Genomic DNA, 26,150 nt, shown 5'->3' with positions numbered 1-26,150 from the left:
AAAATCCACAAAGTTAATACTTAAGATTGCTCCAAAGACTGATAATGATAAACAAGAGCTTGGCAGCCCCTTAAATTGACACACGTTTTCAGAATAAATTCAAAACAATATTTAGGAAGGGTTGCGCGACTACTAGAAAGCCTTCCCCAGAAAAAACAAATTATTTGCTAGAAAACAAAGATTACAAAAAGACCAGATTATTTGCTGTGTCCTCTGTATGGTCCCCATTTGCTGCCAAGCAAAAGATCAAGATTTATATTCATTGGGTATTGATTTGTCAGACACCATAGAATAACTAATTTTAAAACTACCTGAGCTAAACCAACCTAAGTGCATACCATCTTTTGCATCCTTTTATCGGTCTGTCCACAATCCATTGCAATTCGTGTCAGTAAATTCCACAATATATTTTGTACATCTCACAAACCTAATACACTGTCCGGTGTTTATTTATTCAATACACAATGAATATCTAACAGCCTGTTTTAAATGCAATATTAGAGTTTCAAATTCTTTAAAATAAGATTTTGTATGGAAAATATGATACAACAGCCAATGGGAAAGCATTTAAATTGTGGTCATTTATATGAACTTCCAGCTTATCTCCCTACATCCTTTGCCTTTGCAAAATGCTTTTTGTGAAGTTTCTCCAAAGGTGTTGTCTTGAGAAGAAATAATCTTGCTGCACGCTCAGAAAGGCTACCACCACATTTCAAACCACGAGATTGCAATTCATTCTTTAGCCTTTCAAGACCCAACCTCTGCGACGATGGCGAGAAAACAGTCAACATGAATATACAAATGCAACTTTAGTAAGGCATATAGAGAAAAAGTAAAACAGGTCCCTCTTGGTCCCTGGCACATACCCAGCTACACATTAATGCATTGAAATTAAATTCTGAACCAGAAAAGCTAACCAAAGACAACTAAACTAAATAAGAAATAGTTACCTCAATATCCTTAGGTGTGTTGAATTCATCAAATTCAAGTGATTCTCCAATGCTATCATTGCTAGCATAAATGCTGCCTTTCTCTCCACATTCATCAGTTATGATGGCAGTGGATCCAGAAGTGGCTTCTTTGTCGTCGCAGCTATTATCATCCTCTCCCAAGGAGGATTTGGTATTCTCCATCTTCAACTCAACATTAGGTTCTCTATCAGAATTCAGGCAAGTTATATTCTGCTCTTCCCTCAAATTCAGAGGAAAAGGCATCTCTTCCTTCGATTCAATACTATTTTCTCTTCCACCAGGACTACTACAATTCTCTCCTGAAAAGGAAATGGACTCATATTTCTTGGGCTCTACATCAGCTTCTCTATCATCACAACAATTGTCATTAATTGAGGTAGCGTTGCAAATTTGCTGGGGGGAAACATCATCACAAGAAACAGTTTCTGACTTTCCATTGCTCAAAACAGATGCAATTCCACTATCTGATGCTGACACTGCATTACTTGTATGGCTGCTCCCACTTTCTTCATTTACCTTCATCAAACAAGCCTCTTGTTTCCACTCTTCTATTTCTTCATCAACTTCCCCATCTTTATCTTCATCTTCATCCTCCTCAAGCATCCTGCCAAAGATAATAGGAATTGTAAGCAATATGTTACAGCCAAAACACAGTTACAGCCAATATGTTATAGATGTAGTACTGTAAATCACTTAAAGCAGCATACCTGACTACTTTATGGCAAATGTGTTTGAGATAAGTTTTAACTACAGTCTGCCTTAGATGTCATCATTAAACCAACCGTGGAAAACAGCAACTTCTATGCTTTAAAAAAAATAGAATGTTCATATGAAACACCATACGGTCGAGAATTTAGCAGACCAGCCATGAAAAACAGCAACTACTATGCTTTTAAAAAAAAAAGATAGAATGTTCATATGAAAAACCATACAGTCAACAATCTAGCAGATCCATCTTAAACTAGAATCAAGGAGCATATTCAAGGTGTAAAGCATGATACAGTTGAGAGATCACCACTGACTGGAACATTCTCCCACAACAAACATAATACTTGCATTAAAGAAGCAAAATTTGTGACTAGAGAATACCATCACATGAATGGACATTTGAGAGAAGATAGAAACCGAGCAACATGAAAACTATATCAACAGAGATGGTGGATGGATGATTAGCAAGGCTTGTAGGCATTTAATATATAAACCTGGGAACATATCAAAATATTGGCATAACTGAACCCCAAACCATTCTTTCAACAACAATTGCAAACTAATAAAAATTCACAAAGACAAGAAAAAGAACAAGTTGATATTACAGAAGGGATCACCTTGAGTCACACCAGTTTCTTATGATTGAAAACAGTAAAAATGAAACACCTAACTGAACCCCAAACCATTCTTTCAACAACAATTGCAAACTAATAAAAATTCACAAAGACAAGAAAAAGAACAAGTTTATATTACAGAATGGATCACCTTGAGTCACACCAGTTTCTTATAATTGAAAACAGTAAAAATGAAACACGTATGCTTTTAACCACAAAGCAAATAAGGAACGGAACTTTTAACCAGAAAGTTTTGAAAGGTGAAAATCTTATATATAAAAAAACGATTAAAGAACACAGTTTCTTCCAATTGAAAGATATCATTAACTATCACTGATTGCCATTTAACTTCACACAAAGTTGATCATTAAACAGCAATCTACGAATTCATAACCATAAAACACTTCAACAAAATGTATAAAGAATAACATCCAACATTTACGCATTCAAAATAGGATGAATGAGCAACCCATAAATCATAACACACAGTTCACAATTTGCATGCTTACTTTCAGATGTTATTTCATTAATCACTAAAGTTATTCTCTGTTTTTCCATATCATCCTTAACACCACAAAAATTTTTGCAATAAATATCATCAAGGTATCATAAATGACTTTGGTAACCAACGGTTTCTTGAAAATAACTGCCCCAAAGATCAGTGAAAGTCTTAGCAAATAACATAAAAGAAAAATAACTCTCCAGAGCCAATAGTTTTTGACAACACATAAGAAAAGCAACATACTCTAGAGAGGCTAATTAATCACCACCGGTTCCCTTTCCCTGACTCTTTGTGCTTCATTCTCTAGGTCCATGTGTGCCACCTGGTCTCCCACATCTACTGCCTGAATTCGTGATTCTTGCTCTAGTACCTTTGCTCTGTAAAGCCTGTATCTAGTGATGATTCCAGATAGTGTTTCGTACTCTGGCTTACCTGTTATGTTTATCCTTACTTTATAATTGGCGATTTTTCGTTCAGTTTCGATAACCTTTGGATGAAGTTTCCAACTACTTCTTTAAAACTAGGAATGTTTTCTGATAAGTGCCACAAATTGTTTATTGCTTCTTCATTTACTTTTCCCGCAAAAAGACTTTCTTATATTTTATATATAAACTCGTGGATTACTACAGTATCATTTCTCAACTTTCCTTCTTTTTCAAATATCTCTATTTTCCAGAAGCATAAAATGGGACGCTAGGTTCTAAATATCTCGTTGAAACTAAACTAAGATTTGCCTTCGGTAATTATCCAGCTCTTCATAAGTAACCATTCCGCATTCCAATGTATCCACCCAAGTTACGAATTCAGAATCAACTGACCCATTTCTTATTCCTTCACCTATCACAATTGCAAGAGACATGTTGGAAATTTCTTGAAGTTCAAATAAAACAATCAACAAACTGCCACTCTCTCTTTTGAGAGCTGACAGATCTCTTAACCATTTTTCCAACTTCTTAAATATTAACGCATACATTTTCATGCCTTCGTGAATGAAAGATATTACATCAACAAGCTTTTCCACCCACTTGTCCATTATCATGGTGACAGTTTGGGCTCTTTTGATTTGCTTCAATTTATTAGGGTCCAGCCCATCAACATGAACCGACATATCTTGCTCAAAGGCCCTATCTTCTCCTTGCAAAACAGATCGGATAAAAGAGATCAAAGAATTTACCTGTTTAAGCAGCTCCAGGTTCTTCTGTTCTTCTATTCGTACCCTCTAAGCTAAGGCATCAACAGAAGTGGTAGCATGGTAAATATCTCCTTTTGAAGTAGGTGGACCCATATCAATTATGCTCAAATTAAAATCCTTTTCTGTAACTTCATACTCAATCTTCTCAAAAACAAGATCAGCTATCTCTAGGAATCTCCGATCAGTTACAAGATCTATTACCACCCTAGGCATTCTTTTAGCCCTTTTCAGCTTACAAGTCCCTTCAAGCAATTTGGTGACAGTATCTACTTCTGTTTCAACCATTGAATGAAACCTCTTTTTCTTTTCATCAGTTTCTTTGACCCAAGGAGACAAGGTAGCTGGAGTAGAGTCTGAGACATTGATAATGGCATTATTTGGTGGAGGGGTAGTAAATGATGCAAGGTGTGTGCCCTTGGTCTCCTTGTGCTGTGCAGCATAGCGCTCGGGTTTGTGACATGGCTTGACAGTCTCTTGTGGATTCTATAAGTCTTGTGGTTGTATCGGGCATTAACAGGTTGATCTTTGGTGCAACGGCAACTACACTTGTAACAAGTGGTATCAAAGCTTGCTCACAGGTTCAAACCCCTCGCTTGCGCTAGGGGGGATTGTTGCAAGGTGTGCACCCTTGGTCTCTTTGTGTTGCGCAATGCAATGCTAGGGTTTGTGACATGGCTTAACCACCTCTTGTGGATTCTATAAGTCTAGTGGTTGTATTGGGCATTAACGGGTCGATCTTTTGGTGCAACGGCAACCACAATTGTAACAGTAAATTGGGAAAGGCGAGGATTACCAGGAACATCAAATTCTAAATTATCAAACATTGAGTTGGAAATACCATCTCTCCTTTGTACTTCTCTTATATCTACACAATCCTCCCAATAATCCTCTATATGAGGTTGATGCAAATAGGACTTTCCCCCATGAAAATTATCATTTACATAACCTTTGCTATCAAAAGAAAATCTTGGAGGTATGGACTGAAGTTTAAACTTAAGAGAGAAGCTTCTTTGTGGTGGCAACAGCATCAAAACTCTTGCAAGTAAAAAGAGATAAAGATATCGGAAAGGAATAACCCTTTTTCTTAAATTTGGTAAAATATTTGGCATTAACCCCTTTCATCTGTCTACAAACCTCTAGGACTATAAAATAATCTGATACATACCTAAGCAACTTGTAGGGGTTTTGATTAAATCCTCCAATTCTGAGATAAGAGAAACTGTCAAATTGAATGAAAAAGCTACCATAACGCTTATCAAGGGCTGCAGCATCAGCAAAAATTCTCTTCTCCGGTAATCCTTTCATCTGTCTACAAACCTCTAGGCGTATAAAATAATCTGATACATACCTAAGCAACTTGTAGGGGTTTTGATTAAATCCTCCAACTCTGAGATAAGAGAAACTGTCAAATTGAATGAAAAAGCTACCATAACACTTATCAAGGGCTGCAGCATCAGCAAAAATTCTCTTCTCCGGTAATCCTTCAATCTTCTTAATCATCACCCACAGGAAAGAATCATTGACATCATAAAATTCATTCATCTCGACTTGTTTTTGCAACTAAGGAAAAACTTCAAAAACAGGTTGGTCGGAGATATGAGATTCTAGGTTTCTGAGACTCAACCAAGTAGCTTGAGTGGTCACCAACACATAATTCAGCAAGGAACACATATGGAAGGAACTTATCTACCTAAAATAAGCTAATTGCTCATGTAACCGCTGGCTTATTATCTCTCCCCAATCAATGTATAGTTTATCTCCACAAATCAATGTGATGGATCTATACATCCAGCCCACAAATTCCTCAGTCGTTGGGCTTCCAAACATGCGGTGTAACAAGACAATTGCATCATCAATCTCCTTTACAAAAAGCTCCTCCTTTAGAAACGAAGAGAGTTGTGACCAAGCCTTCCACTTTGTCTTGAACCAAGCTGTGGCAATTCTATTTAAGCACCATTCTTCTTTATCATGAAAATATTCCCAAGCTTTCTCAATTGACATATCTATAAAAACTTCTCGCTATGGTAATTTAAGAGCTCGAGCTACAATCTCCAAATCCATTTTGAAAATACTTGTCATCAAATGCCCGGATTTCACAAAATTCTAAGTAATAGTGGTACACACAGACAAACACCAATTCTCGGCAACAAATTGCTTTAGGGAAACCAGCAGATTCTAGAAGGTCGTTGTCAACTATCTTGCTTGCTATGGGAGAGGCAGAATTTCCCCATAATCTGTCAAGGATCTCTCAAATATCTTCACATTTTACATCTGTATCCAAAATCCCATCTAAATCATTTTCTATTGTTGCAGGCATAATGGGTATTAAGGTTTGAGACAGAAGATGCAATAGACAATGAATCGGCTGCCACAGAATCCTTCTAGGGTATCATCCAGAAGGAGACAACCTTCAGGGATTTAGTCCTGAGGCTCAGATGTTTTGCAGGGAGGAAACATAAACTTCAGAATGAATAATGATCCCACTCAACCCCAAATCGATGCCTTTTAATACAAAATTCCTCCAGCCAAAAAGCTATCAAACTCCTCTTCCATTTCTTGATTTTGGCAACTTAGGCAAAGGCATTAATATTTGTATTAATTATTAAATAGCCCCCCATGAAGATATTGCCTAGTCATAATAAGTTGGGACTTAAAAATGGCCCCAACATTATTCATAAGGAATGATTAAAATATATTTGCTTAGACTTTAGCTTTTTGGCCTCCATTCTTAATTATTCATTTATTCCCTTTGTTTCTCAAATTTCTCCTAACCCCCGGGAATATAAAGGCTAGAAAAAATTCATTTTCAAGTCTCATTAATTGAGAGGGGACACTACAGAAAACTAACCAAGTATTCAAGGAAGCACAGATGACCAACTTCAAACGTAATGTTGACAATAACAAAGGCAGGATCTAGAGTAAGCATAGCTTGGAAGTAAGATCATATATACAATGAGGTGTGAACCCGAAAAGCTTAAAAACCAGGTAACCACCAGCTAAAGCCAAAGGATGTCCCCCAAAATGCAGAAATTAACAAATCAACAAAAACATTGATAAAGCACAAAACCATGACTTCCAAATTCACTCCATGTAACTTAAAAAGGGGAGAATTTAGACAATCACAAAAAAACACCAAAGAACAAAATGTTGCATTCCTAATTCTTTTTACAGCAGATGCTGACTTAATGAAATATAACAATGCAACTAGAACAAAGCAACTGACAATGAAAACCTTAGCATTTTTTTAAAATTGCAGGGGTGATCAGATAAAAGAACTTTAAAAGCATTAGAAAATGAAACCCTAAAATTTATATTTTTCATGCAAGGGGCACACTGCTATATACATTGAAAATGAAACTTTAACGCTGTTAGGTGTGAACACTCAGTTATTAAAAAACAAAAAACAAAACACTCAGTTATTAAAAAAGCGAAATAGAAGGAAAATGAAACTAGAAATCCTAATATTTTTCCTTCATGAACAAGCTGATAAAAAATCTAACTAAAGTAGATCAACAAAACCAACAGAGAACATAACAATAGTATCCCTAGCAAAATATTTGATGTCTGCCGCCAGGCAATGAAGCTCTTTACTTTAAAACTCTGTATGGCAGGTGCAACATCAAAAAAATATATCGAACTAACAGAAGAAAAACAACAGAAAACAAATATTGCATGGCAGACAAAACATGATAGAATATTTTACAAATATATGAAAAAAATGGAAAATGAGAAGTCAAACAAAAATTTAAAAAACTGATGTTTGGTAATGAAACACTCCATGGAACAGATGCAACGTCAAATTTGTTTTAAAATTAGAGAAAACGAAAAAGACAAACATCTGTGAACAAATTCCATGAAACCTTAAATATATATATATATATATATATATTTGATTTAACAATAAGAATAAGCTGAAAAGGGGAAAACATTGGAATAAATAACCAGTACATAGTTTTATGTTAACCAATGAAAATCTCAAATGTTTAATCACCATAATTTATCCTGCTTAGACAGCACAGGTGCAGCATTCTGACTCATTATCTGCTTGCCGTTCTGCTCAACCGTCAGAGAGCCTCAAGCAAGAATAAACAATATAACATAAATTACTAAAACAGAGAATAGAAAACCTAGCCTTTTCCCACCAGTTACTGAAACTCTGCGTTTCAAAATCTTTTTACCGCAGACACATTCTCACAATAGATCTATCACACAAATCCAAAGCAACCCAAAAACAATACAAAACACTCGAATGCCTAAACATTATCTTTGCTGCAATGTTTTTTTCATGCTAAAGTATAAAAATCTACGTTCAATTCGTTTCGACAGTTGCTAACTCCAAGTAATTTTCTGAAAATAGAGAAAAACGATCAGAAACTAAATCCCTGGAAACCCTAATATATTTTCATGGCAATTACGAAAAACTAGAAATTCGAAAAGGAAAATGAATGGTAAATGAAACCGTAAAAGCCCTACAATTTTTTAAAAACCCAAAAGAAGAAAAATTATAGAGGAAAAAAAAACCTTAGAAACCCAAACAAAACGTGTTCACAGCAGGTAACGACACTCTTCTTCTGAAACCCCTACGCGGCAAGTGTGAATTCACAATATCTTATCAAAGAAACAGTACGAAGAAAAACAAGGTATACTCAACCCTATAAATCCTAACATTTTTTAATCTCACAAACATACCACAATTTAGATCGTTTTGTCGTCACCGACATAGAAACCTCAATTATCTTCCTCTTTCCCTTTTGCCGAACCCTCAGCGCCTCCAAGAGGCCATCCTTGACAGCCGACTCCACACCCACCATAGCCCTCTCGGCCTCAGACCTATATTTCTCTACGTCGACGGCCCCCTCATCGATCTCCTTCCCCCCCTTCTTCCCCTTTCCCTTCTTGACCTGCTTCTTCAAATACTCCTCCGCCACCTTCTCCAGTTGCCGTTCTTGGGCCTCGGCCTTCCATTCCTCCAACTTCTTTTCGGCATTGACGTGCCTCAGCCGCCTCCCGCTCATGTCTCTGCAGGCATCGAAATTGCTGGTCTTCTTCTGGCCAGCTTTTGTCGCCGCCCCGCGAAGCAAAGATCCGAACCCTCCTTTCCCACCCCTGAGCCTCAAAAGCACATTAATTGGCGGATAAAATCCATCATCGGCCGCGACCAGAAGGGTATCTTCAGCAATCTGTCGGGTGCCCGAAACTAGCAATTGGAAATGATGTGGGATATTTACCGACTCAAAGATCTTCTTCTTCAGATCTGAAACTCTCAAATTCGGCGTTGATATCTGCAAGCATTTTGTCTTTCCGTCCAAACCCTTGACGAAGATCTGATACATGACTTTAACAGCGGCGATAACACCTCTACTTTTTCCTAGGTGCAATCCAAGATTTTCTTCGAAATTTTTGCTTATTGGAATAATTTGCTTACACCCACTTGCGATGAACAATCCTCTTGCGAACCAGACTAACCAAATTAGTTGCAGAACTTGTTATCTTTTGTAAGCCCTCGTGAACTCGACTAACCGAATTAAATATTGTGGGACGCGTTCTATTTTATAAGCAAGGCTTAAACGGGATTTTTTTTCTTAAAAATAATTTGATTTTGAAAATATTATAGGTAGATATCTTGAATATACTAATTTATATTTAAATTGTTATTGAAAATAGATAGGCATGAGGTCTAAGAGATTTCTACAATCCATCATATTCAAAGAATAGTTTCTAGATTGGATTGTATGTAATCCTGATGATGGATCATAGAGTGTGATGCAAAAATATATAAAGAGAAAGATGTCGAGAAGGGGGAGAAAAAGGGGGATGTAAAGATTGAAGAAATAGAGATAGAAAGAACGAGGTAACGAGAAAGGGGGAGATGGAGAGATTTAAAGGTAAAGATATATGAGGTGATATATAGAGAGAAGTAGAGAGAGGTAGATATAGAGAGAGAGTGTGTGACGGAAGAAAATAAATACATAAAAGTTGCTATCATTTGTTTAGATTAGTTCTAAAATAAAATAAAATAAATTTGTGTCATTAGACATACTACAATGACAAGAAGCAAAGAAGTGGTGAAGTAGTGTAAGAGTATTAGTATGTTAATAAAAACTCTCACCTTTTATTTTAAATTTGCAATCATTTAAATATCAAAATATTAAAATTTAAAACAAAGTATTTAATAATAAATATAGATATAAAAATTTAAATGAATTATTTTTTCTTTTGTTTTTTTTGTTCACATGGACTTTCTTTTTTAAGCACCTTTTTTTTTGTTTTCTGTTGTTTTAATAATGCATTGATCTATTAGAATAAAATAAATAATTTGTAATTAACTAATTGTAAATATACTATAAACTTAATTATTTATTTCATATATTTAAAAGTAAACATCACTTCTAATGTTTTTATATAGATATAATTATGACATAATTAAATCTATCCAAACAAACAAATAAAATGTCTATTACTTTAAAGAGAATAATAAAATGCTAAAAATAAATAAAATAATGTACATAAAGTTAATATTAAAATATATTTTAAAATAAAAAATTAATTAATTAAATTTCTTGTTTTATCGGTTAATGGGTCTCTTTCTCGCTTTTGACTGGAGGTATGAACCAGGTGGGGACTCATCCTCGTGGTTACATCTTGCATTGACCTGTCGAGGCATTAACACCTTCGTGATATATCTTAAGCTAGTCTTGATCTTTGACTTCCCTTATCTCTCCATTCTTCTCCTTATTCCTCCATGTTTGCCCATGTCACCCTTATCTCTCCACTTCTCCTTATCTCTCCATTGCACCGAGCACGACCCCTTATCCCTCTGTTAAATCACTCCTTATCTCTTTGTAGTATCTCAGGGTTCAGCCACGACCTCCCCTTGTCGCCTGCACCACGCCTGTTGATGAGCCAAAATAATGGCTCCATTTTGTCAGATTTTCTCATAAAAACTCTCATTTTGGTCATATGTTTGGACAATGTTTAGGTCATAGAACTCCCCTGGTTGATGTCTTTTTAGTATCATTGGATAGACCTAAGGTTGTTATATGATGATCTTTACATAGTCAAACTATGCAAATTATCTAAATTAATCTTAAAATATGGTTTAATTTATGTTAAGTTAGCATCAACGGATACACATGCTTTTGTGCTCATTAACGCCATGATGTAGGGACAACCAAGATGAGAAGATGACTAAGTAGCAGTTAAAGAGACACATCACCATGTTGATAGTTGCAAACCCAATCAAAGTGGAGCAACGTTGAAGGAGCTCATAACCAATTGACCGCTTCTTCAGCAGAACGATTAAGTGGAGCATTCATAATTGTTCTTGATGAAGCATAAATCTAGGAAAGGAGGTTACGTTATATTTTCTCAGCAGTAGGATAATTGTTTGTTCTACATCTATGCATTGACTTCTTCTTTTGTCCTTAAAGGAACATGTCTTGTCGAAGACCTAAGGTTGTTATATGATGATCTTTACATAGTCAAACTATGCAAATTATCTAAATTAATCTTAAAATATGGTTTAATTTATGTTAAGTTAGCATCAACGGATACACATGCTTTTGTGCTCATTAACGCCATGATGTAGGGACAACCAAGATGAGAAGATGACTAAGCTAGCAGTTAAAGAGACACATCACCATGTTGATAGTTGCAAACCCAATCAAAGTGGAGCAACGTTGAAGGAGCTCATAACCAATTGATCGCTTCTTCAGCAGAACGATTAAGTGGAGCATTCATAATTGTTCTTGATGAAGCATAAATCTAGGAAAGGAGGTTACGTTATATTTTCTCAGCAGTAGGACAATTGTTTATTCTACATCTATGCGTTGACTTCTTCTTTTGTCCTTAAAGGAACATGTCTTGTCGAAGACCCCTTTTTTCACAAAGTCTTTTGGATCTAAAATTTACCTAACTTGTGTGCTTGCAGGAGGGGTATTCTTGCAAAACTACTAACAAATCTTTGTTGTAGAATTTTGGCAAGGGTTTTTTATCTTTATTGTGTGCCTTGTGATGAGTAGAGGATGTGTCATTAGTTTGCTTTACATTTTACGCCTTTACCCTTGTTCTTGTCCACGTTCCTGTCACCATTTGATGAAGGAACCTTAATATTTAATAAGATATGGAGAGGAAATTAGGAATTAATGAGTTACTGAAAATCATGACAATTCTAATTATTTTGTTGTTACAATGACAGGAAATGAATGAACAGCTGTCAAGAATGCAGGTGATGGAAGGACACAATAGATATAACCCAATTTTGGGATAGTTGTTTAGTGGTTATTTTGGTGTCGCCAAAGAAAGGCATTTGTTAGACAAATACTATTTTTATTTAGATCTTAATTGTTGCTAAATGGGTATCGATCTGTGGCCATTTTGTAATGCGATGTATTGTTGTAAGATATTGGCCGGAAGCTATAACAAACTGAGATTTAATCTTTACATTATAAATATGGATGTAAACTGAAGACATGGATACCTTTTGTTCATCATATGAATATATTGCTCCTTTTAATATATCAATTCAGTATTTGATTTATTGTATGGTTGAAGTAGCATAAGGACTCGTGTGTGTGGCGTTCCCCTGGTGATCGAGGAGGCAGGGCCCCCTTGCTCGTGTTATCAAGTGACTTTTGTAAAATGTGGAGTGAGTGATTTTCTGCTTTGATTGTGTGATTTATATATTCATTGTTGATGATAATAGCAGTGTGATTAAATGAACTATTTAGCTCATAGTTAGCCTAGTATCAGTTTGAGGGAATTGTGAGTTTGCAGAATATTTAATAATCCACACAGCAGGACATCTTTTTGTTCGATTTGTAATTCACAAGTCTAATCGAAAATTGTAGGATAAGGAAAATATCTCAGTTCAAAAATCAAGTTATATCCATCCGAACTTATGTTTGATCTGATTGAATGAGTTATGATTTAGAATTCTGATACTCAGACAAATACACATTTAAATCAACAGGCTGTGACTCATAATTCTGGTATTCTTACATATTGTTCCACTTCCTATCACTACCGTGACAGGAAGCAGAACCATCTTATTTTCACTCCTAGATTGATAAGCAAAACACAGTTGAATGTTCTAAGTTGGTGTTTATAAGGTAGGTGTTTAAGTAAAGAGACTTGATTGAAAGTGTGTGACTTAAGTTTAAATATTTTAAGTGTGAGATTTAATTTTTTAGTGAATGAGCCTTAGATTTGTTCTTGGAATAAGCGTGTAAATTAGAAATGCATTCATAATCACTTAACATACTATCTTCATACCTTGAGCAAATAGCCGCTATACCTCTCATCAGTTTACGAATCCCAGATTGACACTTTTAGGTGTAACTGAGGGTGCTTGCATCAAATTAGTCCTAAGTTAATCCAAAGAATCAGACCACAGTTTTACCCTACATTTTTGGCGCCGTTGCCGGGGAGAGGTATTAAAGGCATGAAGCTGTAGTAAGTTAAGATAGGAACAGTGCGCCTTAGTGAAAGCTTGAACAATTGTCGACCTTGCTTGAGCTAGTACCTTAGGTTTGCATTGTAGTAATTCATCTAGGTGCATGAATAGAGCTAGAGATAGTAAAGGTAGATTTGTTAAGAAGCAAGAGTCAACTTCAGAAAAATCAAATAGTAAATCCAAACCTTTGAGTCTTCAAACATCTTTCAAAGGGAAACAACTACAAAAAGAGAACTCGCAACAAGAAATATAACCGAAAGGGGAAGTCAAAGACAATAAAGAAGTTGATGGTCCATTGAAAGACACGTCTAGTGAACCCAATCTAGAAAAATGCACCATTGAGTCTACTCTTATAGAGGCTCCAGTGGAGCAATCTCTAGAGTCCTTAGAGGAAGCATATCAAAGGGTTGCCAAACAGTTCAACGAGTCCTATGACTTAAGAGTAGGTTCATCTTTGGTAAATAACAAGCCAACTATAGTTGTTTATACTCCTCGAGCAATAGACATCATGGGTGATGCTAATAATAATGGGGAAAACTTGGGTGGACACTTGAGAGGTCAAAACCAAGATAATAATAATGAAAGGGCATTAGTAAACAATGAACCTATTGCTTTCAAGTTCCCCATTGAACACCCAGATGAGGACACCCCCATGAAAAACATTCCTCATTCTGCATTACCTATTTTCCGTGGTTTATCTATTGAAGATCCTGATATATTTTTGTTTGAATTTGAAGTCCTATGTAACAGTTATGATTACAGGCATGATGCTCAAAAGCTTAAACTATTTCCAGCTACACTCAAGGATGCATAATTGCGATGGTTTATGAGCCTGCGAAACATCCAAACTTGGGATGAGATGAAATGGTTGTTTATGGACAAATATCAAGATTACTACAAAACCAAAGACATGTGGGATGAAGTCTTTCACATGAACCAAAAGGAGGATGAATCCGTGGAAGATTACCTGGAATGTTTCATATTCAGTCTTCAATGATCAAGACAGCCAGGACTCACTCCTAACACTACTAAAATGTTATTTCTTAGAGGAATAAGGGATGAGACTATGGATTCTTTAAATTTAATGGGTAAAGGAAATATTTCAAAATTGAGTTTTGATGATATTATTGAAATTTGTAGGAATTACTCCAGGTCTCAACGTCCCCTAAGGAGTCACTCCAGTAGGTTGCCTACTTCAAGAGGAGTATCAAGTATTTTGAAACGTGAAATAGGTAATCTACTTGAGGATCTTAAAACTGATTTATTAAATCATACGGGAAAACAGATAGATACTTTGTATACCCGCAGGAAATAGGAAGAAGCAGAAAAGGCTTTAGCAGTATATTGTCCTACATGTCGTAAAAAGCATGGTCCTGAGGATTGTCCATATAATAGAATGAATATTTCATCCCTAGAGGAGGCAAGTAAGCATTCTACCTTAAGACCTCTTCCAGAAGGACTAGCTAGTATGGAATATGTTGAGGAACCTGTATATTTTATGGCCCCACGACGTCCTTTTCCACCAAGAGCAATGCAGCCAAGTTTCCCTAATGAGTATTTTCCTAGTCAAAGTCAAACCTTTCCCAATTCAAATACATGGTATGGGGGTTGGCAACAACCTTCATCCTATCCTTAGTGGTCCCAAAATTACCAGTTCGGAACACAACCGTGGCAACAGGCATGGAGGCCGCATGCGCCACCACCTACATCATATCCACAACCATACCCCCAACCCTATCCACCTCAAACTCAATTTCCACCTCCACCTTTAATAATTCCTTATCAACAACCACAACAATTCCTTCCACCTATTCCATCATCCTCCTCTAATCCGCTACCTAACCCACCACAACCACCAAAGCCAACATCAATGCCCACTCAACCAAATCCCAATCCTAATAATAAGCCATCCCAACCATTGTATAATAATGAGGTGGTAGGTTATCCCACTTATCCGGTTAATATAGTAGAACTGGAAGGAGTACAATTGAGGTCGGGAAAGGCCCTCCAAGGTCCCACAATCACAGAAATAAATGAAGAACCTGAAGCGGAGTCCGAAAAAGAACCTCCATTTCCTGACCGGTTGCTTTCTAAACCTGTACAAAAGGAACCTACGCAAATTGAATTCGATCTCATTAATGAACTCTGCAATGTTAACATTAAGATTCCTTTATTGCAGGCTATCAAGGATATTTCGGTGTATAATAAAACAGTTCGAGAGTTATGTATATGAAGGCAAAAGAAGAAAGAAGATCCAAAAACTGTTCAAGTTATTGGGCAATTGGCGGATCTTATGCTTGGCAATTTGACAATACCCAAATATGCAGATCCTGGAAGCCCAATAATCTAGGTAAGAATTGGTAAGATTACTATTCCTAATACACTTGTGGATTTGGGTGCTGCAATTGATGTAATGACTAACGAGACCAAAACAAAATTATCTCTTGAAGGACTTAGGCCCACACCTGCAGTTCTCCAGATGGCTGATCGTTCACTGGTCAAGCCTAAAGGGGTTATTGAAGATGTGGTCCTTTCTATTGATTCATGGGATTTTCCAACTGACTTTATGATCTTGCAGCTGAAAGTTAAGCTGGGGGGATATCCCTTAATCTTAGGACGACCTTGGCTAGCTGTTGCCAATGCCTTTATCAATTGTCAGTCAGGTAATATGGTTATCTCTAATGGAGAACAAACTAAGCAAATAACACTATATCCACTTGCTCAACCCCTGCTAGAAATGGAAGATCCTACTTGGATTGATAGTGACTTGGAAGATTCCTTACCAATCCTAACTACTGAACAAGCATATGATTTTGAAGAACCCACAGAGGATAACCTTCTTGTTAATTTTCTTCAAAATAGGTATGGGTCAAATGACATTTTGGACAACTCGGTTCTTCCTTTGCAAATAACTACTAGTTGTCCTTTTGGCAGTTTCCCTCTAGTAGGTGGTTCGCAGTCTATTCATCACTTTTTCATATTACACCAGTTGTTGCCTCATCAGTGTTTGTATAGTCCATTACTATCTTTAGAAAGTCATGATTCATCACAAGTGTTAGCTCTGGATTCCCCTATACAGTTGCAACCTATGGAGATTTTACCGGGTCGCCCCCTTAATATTAATCCACAGTTAAGCCCAGAATAGATTAAGGACCTTATTACCATGCTCAGGGGCAATAAAGCGCATTTGCTTGGGAGTACCAAGATATGCGTGGTATCCATCCTGACACTTGCACACATCACATTTACATTGAAGAAGGGAGTCATCCTGTCAGACAACCACAATGAAGACTTAACCCTATTTTGCGGGACATAGTAAAGGAGGAGCTACAAAAATTGTTAAATGTTGGTTTCATCTATCCTATTTCGAATAGCAGGTGGGTATCTCCTCTAGTAGTGGTACCAAAGAAAAATGGTAAGTCGCATATTTCTGTCGATTACAGAGCTTTAAATAAAGCAACTAAAAAGGACCATTTTCCATTACCATTTATTGATCAAGTTTTGGACACTCTTGCAGGGAAACAATTCTTCTCATTCTTGGATGGATTCAGTGGATATAATCAGAGCCAAATAGCACCTGAAGACCAGGATAAGACCACCTTCACTTGTCCCTGGGGGACATTTGCCTACAATGTGTTACCATTTGGATTATGTAATGCCCCAGCTACCTTTTAGCAGGTTGTGCTAAGTATTTTTGCTGACCTTGTGAATGATTGTGTAGAAGTTTATATGGATGACTTTATAGTTCACGACAATACTTATGAAGAGGCAAAAGCAAACTTAGAGAAAGTACTTAAAAGATGTATAGATACCAATCTATCTTTAAGTCATGAAAAGTGTCACATCCTTATGACTGAGGGCATTGTGTTAGGACATCTCATTTCTTCTAAAGGCATTCAAGTTGATCCTAAAAAGGTCCAGATAATTCAGGACCTACCTACACCATCCAATCCAAAAGATGTTAGGAGCTTTCTTGGCCATGTCGGGTATTACCGACGATTTATTCAAAATTTTAGCAAGATTGCCTCCCCTTTGTTTGCTCTTTTAGCTAAAGATGTTGTCTTTTCTTGCATGCTTGAGTGTCTGAATGCTTTTGAAACTATTAAAACCAATCTTGTGACCACCCCAGTCCTTAGGGGTCCAAAATGGGAATTGCCATTCCACATCCATACCGATGCCTCTGACTCTTCTATGGGTGTAGTGCTTGGACAAAAAGAAGACAATCTCTTTTATTCTATTTACTACGTCAGCAAGAATTTCACTGGTGCAGAGGTAAATTATACGGTAACTAAAAAGGAATTTTTAGCTGTTGTTTATGCTATTAATAAATTTCGTCATTATATTACTGGATATAAAGTGTTTGTTCACATAGACCACTCGGCAATTCACTTTCTAATGAATAAGCCAGTAGTCACTGGCAGAGTCATTAGGTGGTTGCTTTTATTACAAGAATTTGATGTCACTATACTTGATAAGCTTGGTCGAGAAAATGTGGTTGCAGATTTCCTATCCAGGTTGCAGCTGCCGAATAATGAACCAACAGCAGTTGATGACACCTTTCCAGATGAACACCTCTTTGCTATCTCTGCAAAGAGTCCCTGGTTTGCTGATATTGCCAATTACTTGGTCACATGCAAGTTTCCTCCTCACTTCTCACCTCGTGAACGTTGGAAGTTGGTGGGCCTAAGTGGACAGTATACTTGGATTAATGGTCTCCTCTTTCGCACCGGCATTGACAACATCATGCACAGATGTGTACCTAAGGAGGATGTCTTTGACATTCTTTGAGCTTGTCATACTGAACCATGTGGCGGATACTTTGCTGCTCAGAGAACCGCTCAGAAGATTCTCATTGTTGGGTATTATTGGCCTATAATTCATAAGGATTGTAAGCGATGTGTTCATCATTGTGATCAGTGCCAATTGATGGGTCATCCTACACGCTCCGATGAGATGTCGTTACACCCTCAGCTATCTCTGGAACCCTTCAAGAAGTGGGGCCTTGATTTCGTAGGTCCTATTAATCCACCTTCTCGGAACAAATAATACATTCTTGTTTGCATAGATTATGTCACCAAATGGGTTGAAGTCATTGCACTCAAACTTGCATGAGACACTAAAGTGGCTGACTTTCTATATTCAGAGATTTTCACTCGCTTTGGTGTTCCTCGAGAAATCACTACAGATCAAGGACCCCAGTTTACTTCAGAACTTATTGCTGCTCTAGTCAAAGAATATGAGATCAGTCACCAGAAGTCCACTCCTTACCATCCCCAAGCTAATGGACAAGTTGAAGTCACCAACAGAGAGCTAGAGAACATTCTTACCAAGATGGTTGCTCTTCATAAGCATGATTGGGCTATGCGGCTTCCTGAAGCTGTATGGGCCTACCGCACGATGTGGAAGACCACTACTGGTTTGACCCCTTACGAACTTGTTTATGGCAAGAAGGTAGTTCTTTCGATCGAGTTCAAGATTAAGACTCTACGAACTGCATTGCAACTCAGCCTAAGTCTCTCTGATGCCCAGAAGGACCACATTGCCCAACTACACTCTTTAGATGAGCTTCGTCAGGATGCGCTCTTTCACACAGAGGTCATCCAGAAGCAGTGGGCTCTGTGGCATGATCGACATATTCGCCAACAATCCTTTCAACCTGGGAATTGGGCACTCTTGTATGACTCCTGATTTCAGGATTTCAAAGGCAAGTTTCATACAAGATGGCTGGGACCTTACGAAGTTGAGCATGTATATGATAACGATGCTATTCAACTCTGCACTGTGGATTCTGAACAGTGCAAGCTCCTCGTTAATGGTCACCTCTTGAAGCTGTATCAGAAACCTCTTTCAAAGGAAGCCTTCTTTCTTGATGTGGCTAAGGAACTCACTATGGTTCCCTTCGGCCTCCTTCAAAATTGAATAAAAAAATTATTAAAAAAAAAAGAAAAAGATTCAATAGTGAAAACCTATGGGCGCTATTGGCCAGTTGGCAGCTGAAAACCGGCTTCCTAGCGACTGTCCATTGCTAAATAATCTTAGGGGTGAAAATCGATCTTCCGACGCCCCTAGGCGGTGATAGACTGAAAATCGGGTCTCCGATGGTTTATTGTAGAAGAAAAAAAAAAAAATAAATAAATAAATATATAAATATATATATATATATATATATAAACAAATAAAAAAAAAAACATAAATACAAAAATCAACAACTGCAACTAACAATAATAAAGGGTCAACACCCCTCTTCACCTTCCTGTCTTTCCTGTGCGAGGGACCCTCTCCTGCTCCTCCCTATCACCGTTTTGCCAGGAGGTCAATGACTTTGCTTATTGATTCACCGTCGGTCCTTTCTGTCGACGTGGCTCTGCCTCGCTGTCCTTTCATACGTTGGCTCTTTCTTTCATGAGACTCCTCGCCATGTCCTTCTTGCGTGTGTGGTACAACTACTTCCTCATCATGGTTCTTTATTAACGACTCTTTTCAGGATCATGTGTACCCTGCTGACCTCATCACTGGGCATGTCGATGTGCCTACTTCCTGTCCCTCTCTGACTTCCTCGTGGTGATTGGTAACTTGTTCTCTTCTTGATTTCTTTTTCCTTATTTATTTTATATTATGTGTTCTCTTTGTCCAATGGTGTGTTGCCCCGTGGACGGCTCAACCTATTCGCTTGGGGGGGGGGGGGGGGGAAAGGTCTTGTCTCTATTAAATTCGCCATTATTTTTCATCCCTTTGAACTCCTAGACTGTCCTTGTCATCATTGCTAGTTTACCATCATATGTATTGCTTGATTAGCCATGTTTTAATACTTTCCCACAATACCGCTTTTGTCCTAGTTTCTGGTATTGAGCTACAGAAGGGTATTTGCAAACATGTCGAAGCATATCCATCCTCGCCATGAACCCACTTCTCTGCAAGGTTTGAAGGCCTGTCCGGAGGCGTATGTCGAGTTCCAGAAGGTTCACTGGGACATTTATTTCAAGAGGTTAAGAGGGTTTGATGTGTCTGTGGCCAAAGATTTTGCCTTCAATTTTCATAAACAGTCTGCACTAGTCCGAGGTTTACAGGTTACGGTTACCATGGAAATATCGCAGAAGTATCTGGTTTGCCATTAATGGGAGAATAATATTTCCCAGTGAAGTCTAAGTAGTGTATGGAATTACAACCAACACGCAAGAAGTTCTTGCAGCGGGGTGAGTCTGTGCAGATGGTTGCTAGTCAAGGTACCAAATTGAAGTCCCTTCCACAACATTGGCCTGATGTTGCCAGCTGCATTATTCACTACATTACTTGTGAAGGCAGATTCCTGTATGTATTCGCTCAACATTTTAAATTAATGTTGCATTTAAGACAGGGGTTGTTGATTAACATTCCATATTTTCTTTATCATGCCCTGCAATGAATGGCTAATCAGTGAGAAGTGGGAAACCCCATTGTCTTTCTCATCACGGTTTAATTAAACTTCTGGTTATCCGGGAACTAAAATTATTATCTCCTTCTGGCGACTGGGACTCATTTGTCCACTCTTAGGATGATGAGGATACTGAACCTTCTAAGGAAGAGGACCGGTCCACTGAAGGTTCCTCGAAAGATAATTCAGTAGATGAGGATGAGGTTCATGAGGAGGAAACCATTTCTAAAGAAGAACCTCCTTTACGGCCAAGTAAAAAGAAACCTAAAGGCAGCCCTAGCAAACCCTCTGTTCAAACCCCAAAATTTGGAGGTAGGGTAACCCGTAGTGCCACCAAACTAGTTGCATCCGGATCTATGCCATTGCTAGCAGCCGAAACAAGTAGAGAAAGGCAACAAACCCTACAATCTCTAACAACTGAACAATCCAGTGGCAGGAAGGGCAAACAAAAAGAGAATACCTCAGCAAAATTGGATCATTTGGCCCATGTAGCTAACACAATAGGTTCAGATGAAATTGAAATTTTGTTTGCAGTGGTTGGTAAACAAGGAAAATATCATAGGGAGTTTAGCAGGGCCAAACATCAGAAAATGAAAGTACAATGATTTCAGCAACATGCAGAACCATTGACAAGTAATCTTAATGTGTTGATAGATAATCTTGAGAATGTGCCCATGGATGCGCAACAAAGGCAAACTGAAGATGTTAGGGTTGAATCCTCGACAAAAGAAAACCAGGAACCAAAAATCGACATTGGGGTGTCTCTAAACACACCAATTCTTGAGGAACACAATGACAGTGATAATATTCATCCAGAGATTGAGGATAAGGGGGATAGTCATCTTCAGGAACCCACGGATAAAACCTCTCATAAACTAGTTGATGAAGATAATGCTCATGCACAGGACCCGAATACAACAACAATCATAACCCATGGAACAGGGCAGGCGGAATCAACACATGATCAAAACAGGGGACACTATGAGTTGTTAAGCAGCAGTCCACATGATATTGAAGTAGTAAATGAATTGACCCTAAACACAAATCCTCAGGTTGAAAGTCATGCTATTAAGGGAAGTTTCAACAAGGAAGACCCTCACAAGACAGCAGGCAAAGAGACACCAGGTTTGAGTGCTAAAGTGATTGCACTACAGAAGGAAAATAACACTCTGTATGAATCATTATACGAAGCTCATTCAGTTATCCAATCACAAATACAAGAACTAGATAAGCTAAAGGCAGAACTCAACCAGGTCACTGTCTCTCATATGCTCATTGAGGAGCATAAGCAGAAAATTCAAAATATGCGGCAACAGTGGCTCAGTGAAATCAATGGTACCTTGCAGAGGCTTACTACTCTACCTGGTTTTTAGCTAATATTCCTTTGCATGAGGACATGCAAAACATTTGGCTGGGGGGGAAATGATGAGTAGAGGATGTGTCATTAGTTTGCTTTACATTTTACACCTTTACCCTTATTCTTGTCCACGTTCCTGTCACCATTTGATGAAGGAACCTTAATATTTAATAAGATATGGAAAGGAAATTAGGAATTAATGAGTTACTGAAAATCATGACAATTCTGATTATTTTGCTGTTACAATGATAGGAAATGAATGAACGGTCAATCCAGTTGTCAAGAATGCGGGTGATGGAAGGACACAACATATATAACCCAATTTTGGGATAGTTGTTTAGTGGTTATTTTGGTGTTGCCAAGGAAAGGCATTTGTTAGACAAATATTGTTTTTATTTAGATCTTAATTGTTGCTAAACGGGTATCGATCCGTGGCCATTTTGTAATGTAATGTATTGTGGTAAGATATTGGTCGGAAGCTATAACAAACTGAGATTTAATCTTTACATTATAAATATGGATGTAAACCAAAGACATGGATACCTTTTGTTCATCATATGAATATATTGCTCCTTTTAATCTATCAATTCAGTATTCGATGTATTGTATGGTTGAAGTAGCGTAAGGACTTGTGTGTGTGGCGTTTCCTTGGTGACCGAGGAGGCAGGGCCCCCTTGCTTATTTATCAAGTGACTTCTGTAAAGTGTGGAGTGAGTGGTTTTCTGCTTTGATTGTGTGATATATATATTCATTGTTGATGATAATAGCAGCGTGATTAAATGAACCGTTTAGCTCATAGTTAGCCTAGTATCAGTTTGAGGGAATTGTGAGTTTGCAGAATATTTAATAATCCAGATAGCAGGACATCTTTTTGTTCGATTTGTAATTCACAAGTCTAATCGAAAATTGTAGGATAAGGAAAATATCTCAGTTCATAAATCAAGTTATATCCATCCGAACTTATGTTTGATCTGATTGAATGAGCGGTGATTTAGAATTTTGATACTTGAACAAATACACATTTAAATCAACAGGCTGTGACTCATAATTCTGGTATTCTTACATGCTGTTCCACTTCCTGTCACTACCGTGACAAGAAGCAAAACCATCTTATTTTCACTCCTAGATTGATAAGCAAAACATAGTTGAATGTTCTAAGTTGGTGTTTATAAGGTAGGTGTTTAAGCAAAGAGACTTGATTGAAATTGTGTGACTTAAGTTTAAATATTTTAAGTGTGAGATTTAATTTGTTAGTGAATGAGCCTTAGATTTGTTCTTGGAATAAGCGCGTAAATTAGAAATGCATTCATAATCACTTAACATACTATCTTCATACCTTGAGCAAATAGCTGCTATACCTCTAATCAGTTTATGAATCTCGGATTGACACTTTTAGGTGTAATTGAGGGTGCTTGCATCAAATTAGTCCTAAGTTAATCCAAAGAACCAGACCACAGTTTTACCCTACACCTTGTTTTCATAGATTACCAAACACTTCAATTGGTGCACTAAAATTGAACTAGTGTCTTTTGTGTCTTGAGCAATAGACTCTTTTTGTTTAATCTCTAAAGGGCATGTCTCCCCATGTGGTCATTAGGACTACTAGTGAGGAGAGAACGACCCAAGTGGTAGTGAGGAAAACCCACCTCTTCTGAACCACTATAAATAACTGTATCCATAGTGAAATCCATTGGTAATGTGTCCTGATTAGTTCATACCGATACTATGTCTCCCCATAAACCCGTTTGATCAAATTTATTTGATCAATTGTAGGGCGTAACCCCTATCAGTTGGGAGCCTTCTATATTTACATAGCTGAAAGTGCTGCATGTATGGCCACATGAGTGGATGCTCTTACTAGCACCTTTTTATTTTAGAAAACCAAAATCCTTCTAGTTGTTGGGGAGGAGGTCGGACCTCTTGAGCGACCCACACACATACGGTTCTTAGTAGAGATACAAAGTTCATCACGTGGAGTTTTTGTGGGGACTAATGCTTGGTTGCCCCAGAGAAGTGAGTGTCGAGGGTGGAGCCAGTGGGGTCAAGCATCTAAGTATCTGCTCTGAATAACATAGCCTCAAGGGAAACCCCATGTGGGATCAACAACTATTGTCCTGACCAACCATAAGAAGTGTGCTTGTCTTCTTTTAAACATTCAAATATTCAAGACCAAACATCAAAACATTGTGTCTTTTGTGTCTTAAAGTGTATGCAAAACATTTTTACATCAAACAACACATTTTTCTTTGAGTCATTTTGAGTCTAAACACTTGCAAAAATTGAGTCCTCATCAACATTGAGTCCTTGACACGAAAAATAGTCAAAATTTCAGATTTGGTCACAACAAACAACTTTACACATTGGAAAAATTGCACTTAGTTTTTGGAAACACGTATGTGCAGTGTTCAATAGCGTCTGTGTCATTTAACCACGTTTGTGTAGGACAGAAACGCGTTTGTATCATCATAAGAAAAACTACATTTACAAAATCTTAGAAACGCGTCTATGCAGTGTTCAAACACATATGTGTCCTTTAATCATGTTTGTGAAGTATATAGGCACGTCTGTGTTCAGTATTGGAAAAATTTACAGTCCAACAAACAAGAGCAGTCAGTTTCAAACTTATTGAGCTTCCTAGGTTATCTCTTTGGGTTTTCATCTAGCATTCAGCCTATTTCTGGGTCTCACAAAGTCCATTATTGCTTTACACCTTGCTTTACATTCACATTTATCCAAACTTGAGTCAAAAGGTCACTTTCTTGTCCTCATCTTGCTTTGTCAACACAATACATACAACAAATTTTTTATAAGTGCTCCCTCATCAAGGTCTATCACCTTTGGGTCTCATTTGGTCTTACTTAGAGTCAAGGTCAACTTACCTCATCAAGAGAAACTATCATCTTTTTGGAAGCCACACCTACTCTACTACATACATACATACTTGGTCTTACACTTTGGACATTGCAAATACACAACAGATTCATTTACATTCCATCCAATTCTTAGTCTTCCATACTCTTTCCATTTTCATCTAGTCTCACACATCTTGGTCAAGACCTAGTTCATGGTTGAAAGCCATTCCCAAAAACCTAGGAGAGAAGCTAAAGAGGCTCAAGAGTCTGCAAACATGAGTGCCCATGAGTATGATAATGATATCTTCTTCAATTCTGATCATACCACATTACCTGACAAGGACACTTATAAAAACACTGAAAATGTTGAGAACATGGATAGCACAAACAACAATGATACACATAATGACAATGTTAACAACATTTCAATACATTCAGCAAAAGTGGAAGACTCTATCATGGATCCCCATTTTAATAGATTGGTTGAAGAGATCATGAGAAGAGAGACAATATTTTTCACAAGTGATGGCACAAAGTGGAGCTAAGATACCTCGTGATTTTGACATGTCTCAAATAGTGGAAAATTGACCTATGCAAGAAACTCAACTCAACATGGATCAAAGGAGACCTAATAGTGGAGGTACTAGAGGACCATGTTTCATGCCTGACTCACCATCATCTTTGTTTCAAAAACCCGAGGTCCCAAATACACACGGTCAAGCTTATGATAGTCATGAAAGAGCATCTCATGAACAACTCCATCTACACAGACCATTATGGAAGTCTTATGCAAATAAATACACTCAATTGCACACCGATGATAAGGACCAACCTCCAAAACAATTGGATATCTAGAGGCGTGCTTAAAATTTGGACACAAGGAAACCCCGCGTCAAATTTGGGGGCAACACAGTAGAACAAACTAATGACATGCCTGTAGAATATGATATACATAAACAAAGCAGATATTCCATTCCTCATTATGACTCTGTACTAGGTGGTTCCTATACGCAACATCATTATAGACCTCCTACATATGAACATGTTTATGATCAGTACCATCCATACATGCAGTATGCTCCTCCTCCA

General features: G+C 37.5%; 1 protein-coding gene across 1 annotated transcript; it reads right to left on the bottom strand.

The window, feature by feature from the left end:
- Positions 1-388: 388 nt before the first annotated feature.
- On the bottom strand, positions 389-9,527 carry LOC131061409 (uncharacterized). Its single transcript, XM_057995053.2, has 3 exons — positions 8,677-9,527; positions 951-1,575; positions 389-761 (listed from the first exon to the last, which is right to left on the bottom strand). Exons 1-3 carry the CDS (start codon positions 9,318-9,320, stop codon positions 600-602), a joined length of 1,431 nt encoding a protein of 476 aa, XP_057851036.2. The 5' UTR covers positions 9,321-9,527; the 3' UTR covers positions 389-599.
- Positions 9,528-26,150: the final 16,623 nt, after the last annotated feature.

This window comes from Cryptomeria japonica, chromosome 8 (genome assembly GCF_030272615.1).
Source record: "Cryptomeria japonica chromosome 8, Sugi_1.0, whole genome shotgun sequence".
NCBI lineage: Eukaryota > Viridiplantae > Streptophyta > Pinopsida > Cupressales > Cupressaceae > Cryptomeria > Cryptomeria japonica.
Note: the sequence above shows the minus strand (reverse complement) of the source record. Positions and strands in the feature narration are given on the sequence as shown.

Excerpts from the sequence above, each read along its gene's own strand:
- LOC131061409 (XM_057995053.2), bottom strand. The coding sequence starts at position 9,320 with ATGTATCAGATCTTCGTCAAGGGTTTGGACGGAAAGACAAAATGCTTG. Across the intron at positions 1,576-8,676 it reads ACAAAACGATCTAAATTGTG|GATGCTTGAGGAGGATGAAG; the intron begins GTATGTTTGTGA and ends TATCTTTGGCAG. Across the intron at positions 762-950 it reads ACACACCTAAGGATATTGAG|AGGTTGGGTCTTGAAAGGCT; the intron begins GTAACTATTTCT and ends CCATCGTCGCAG.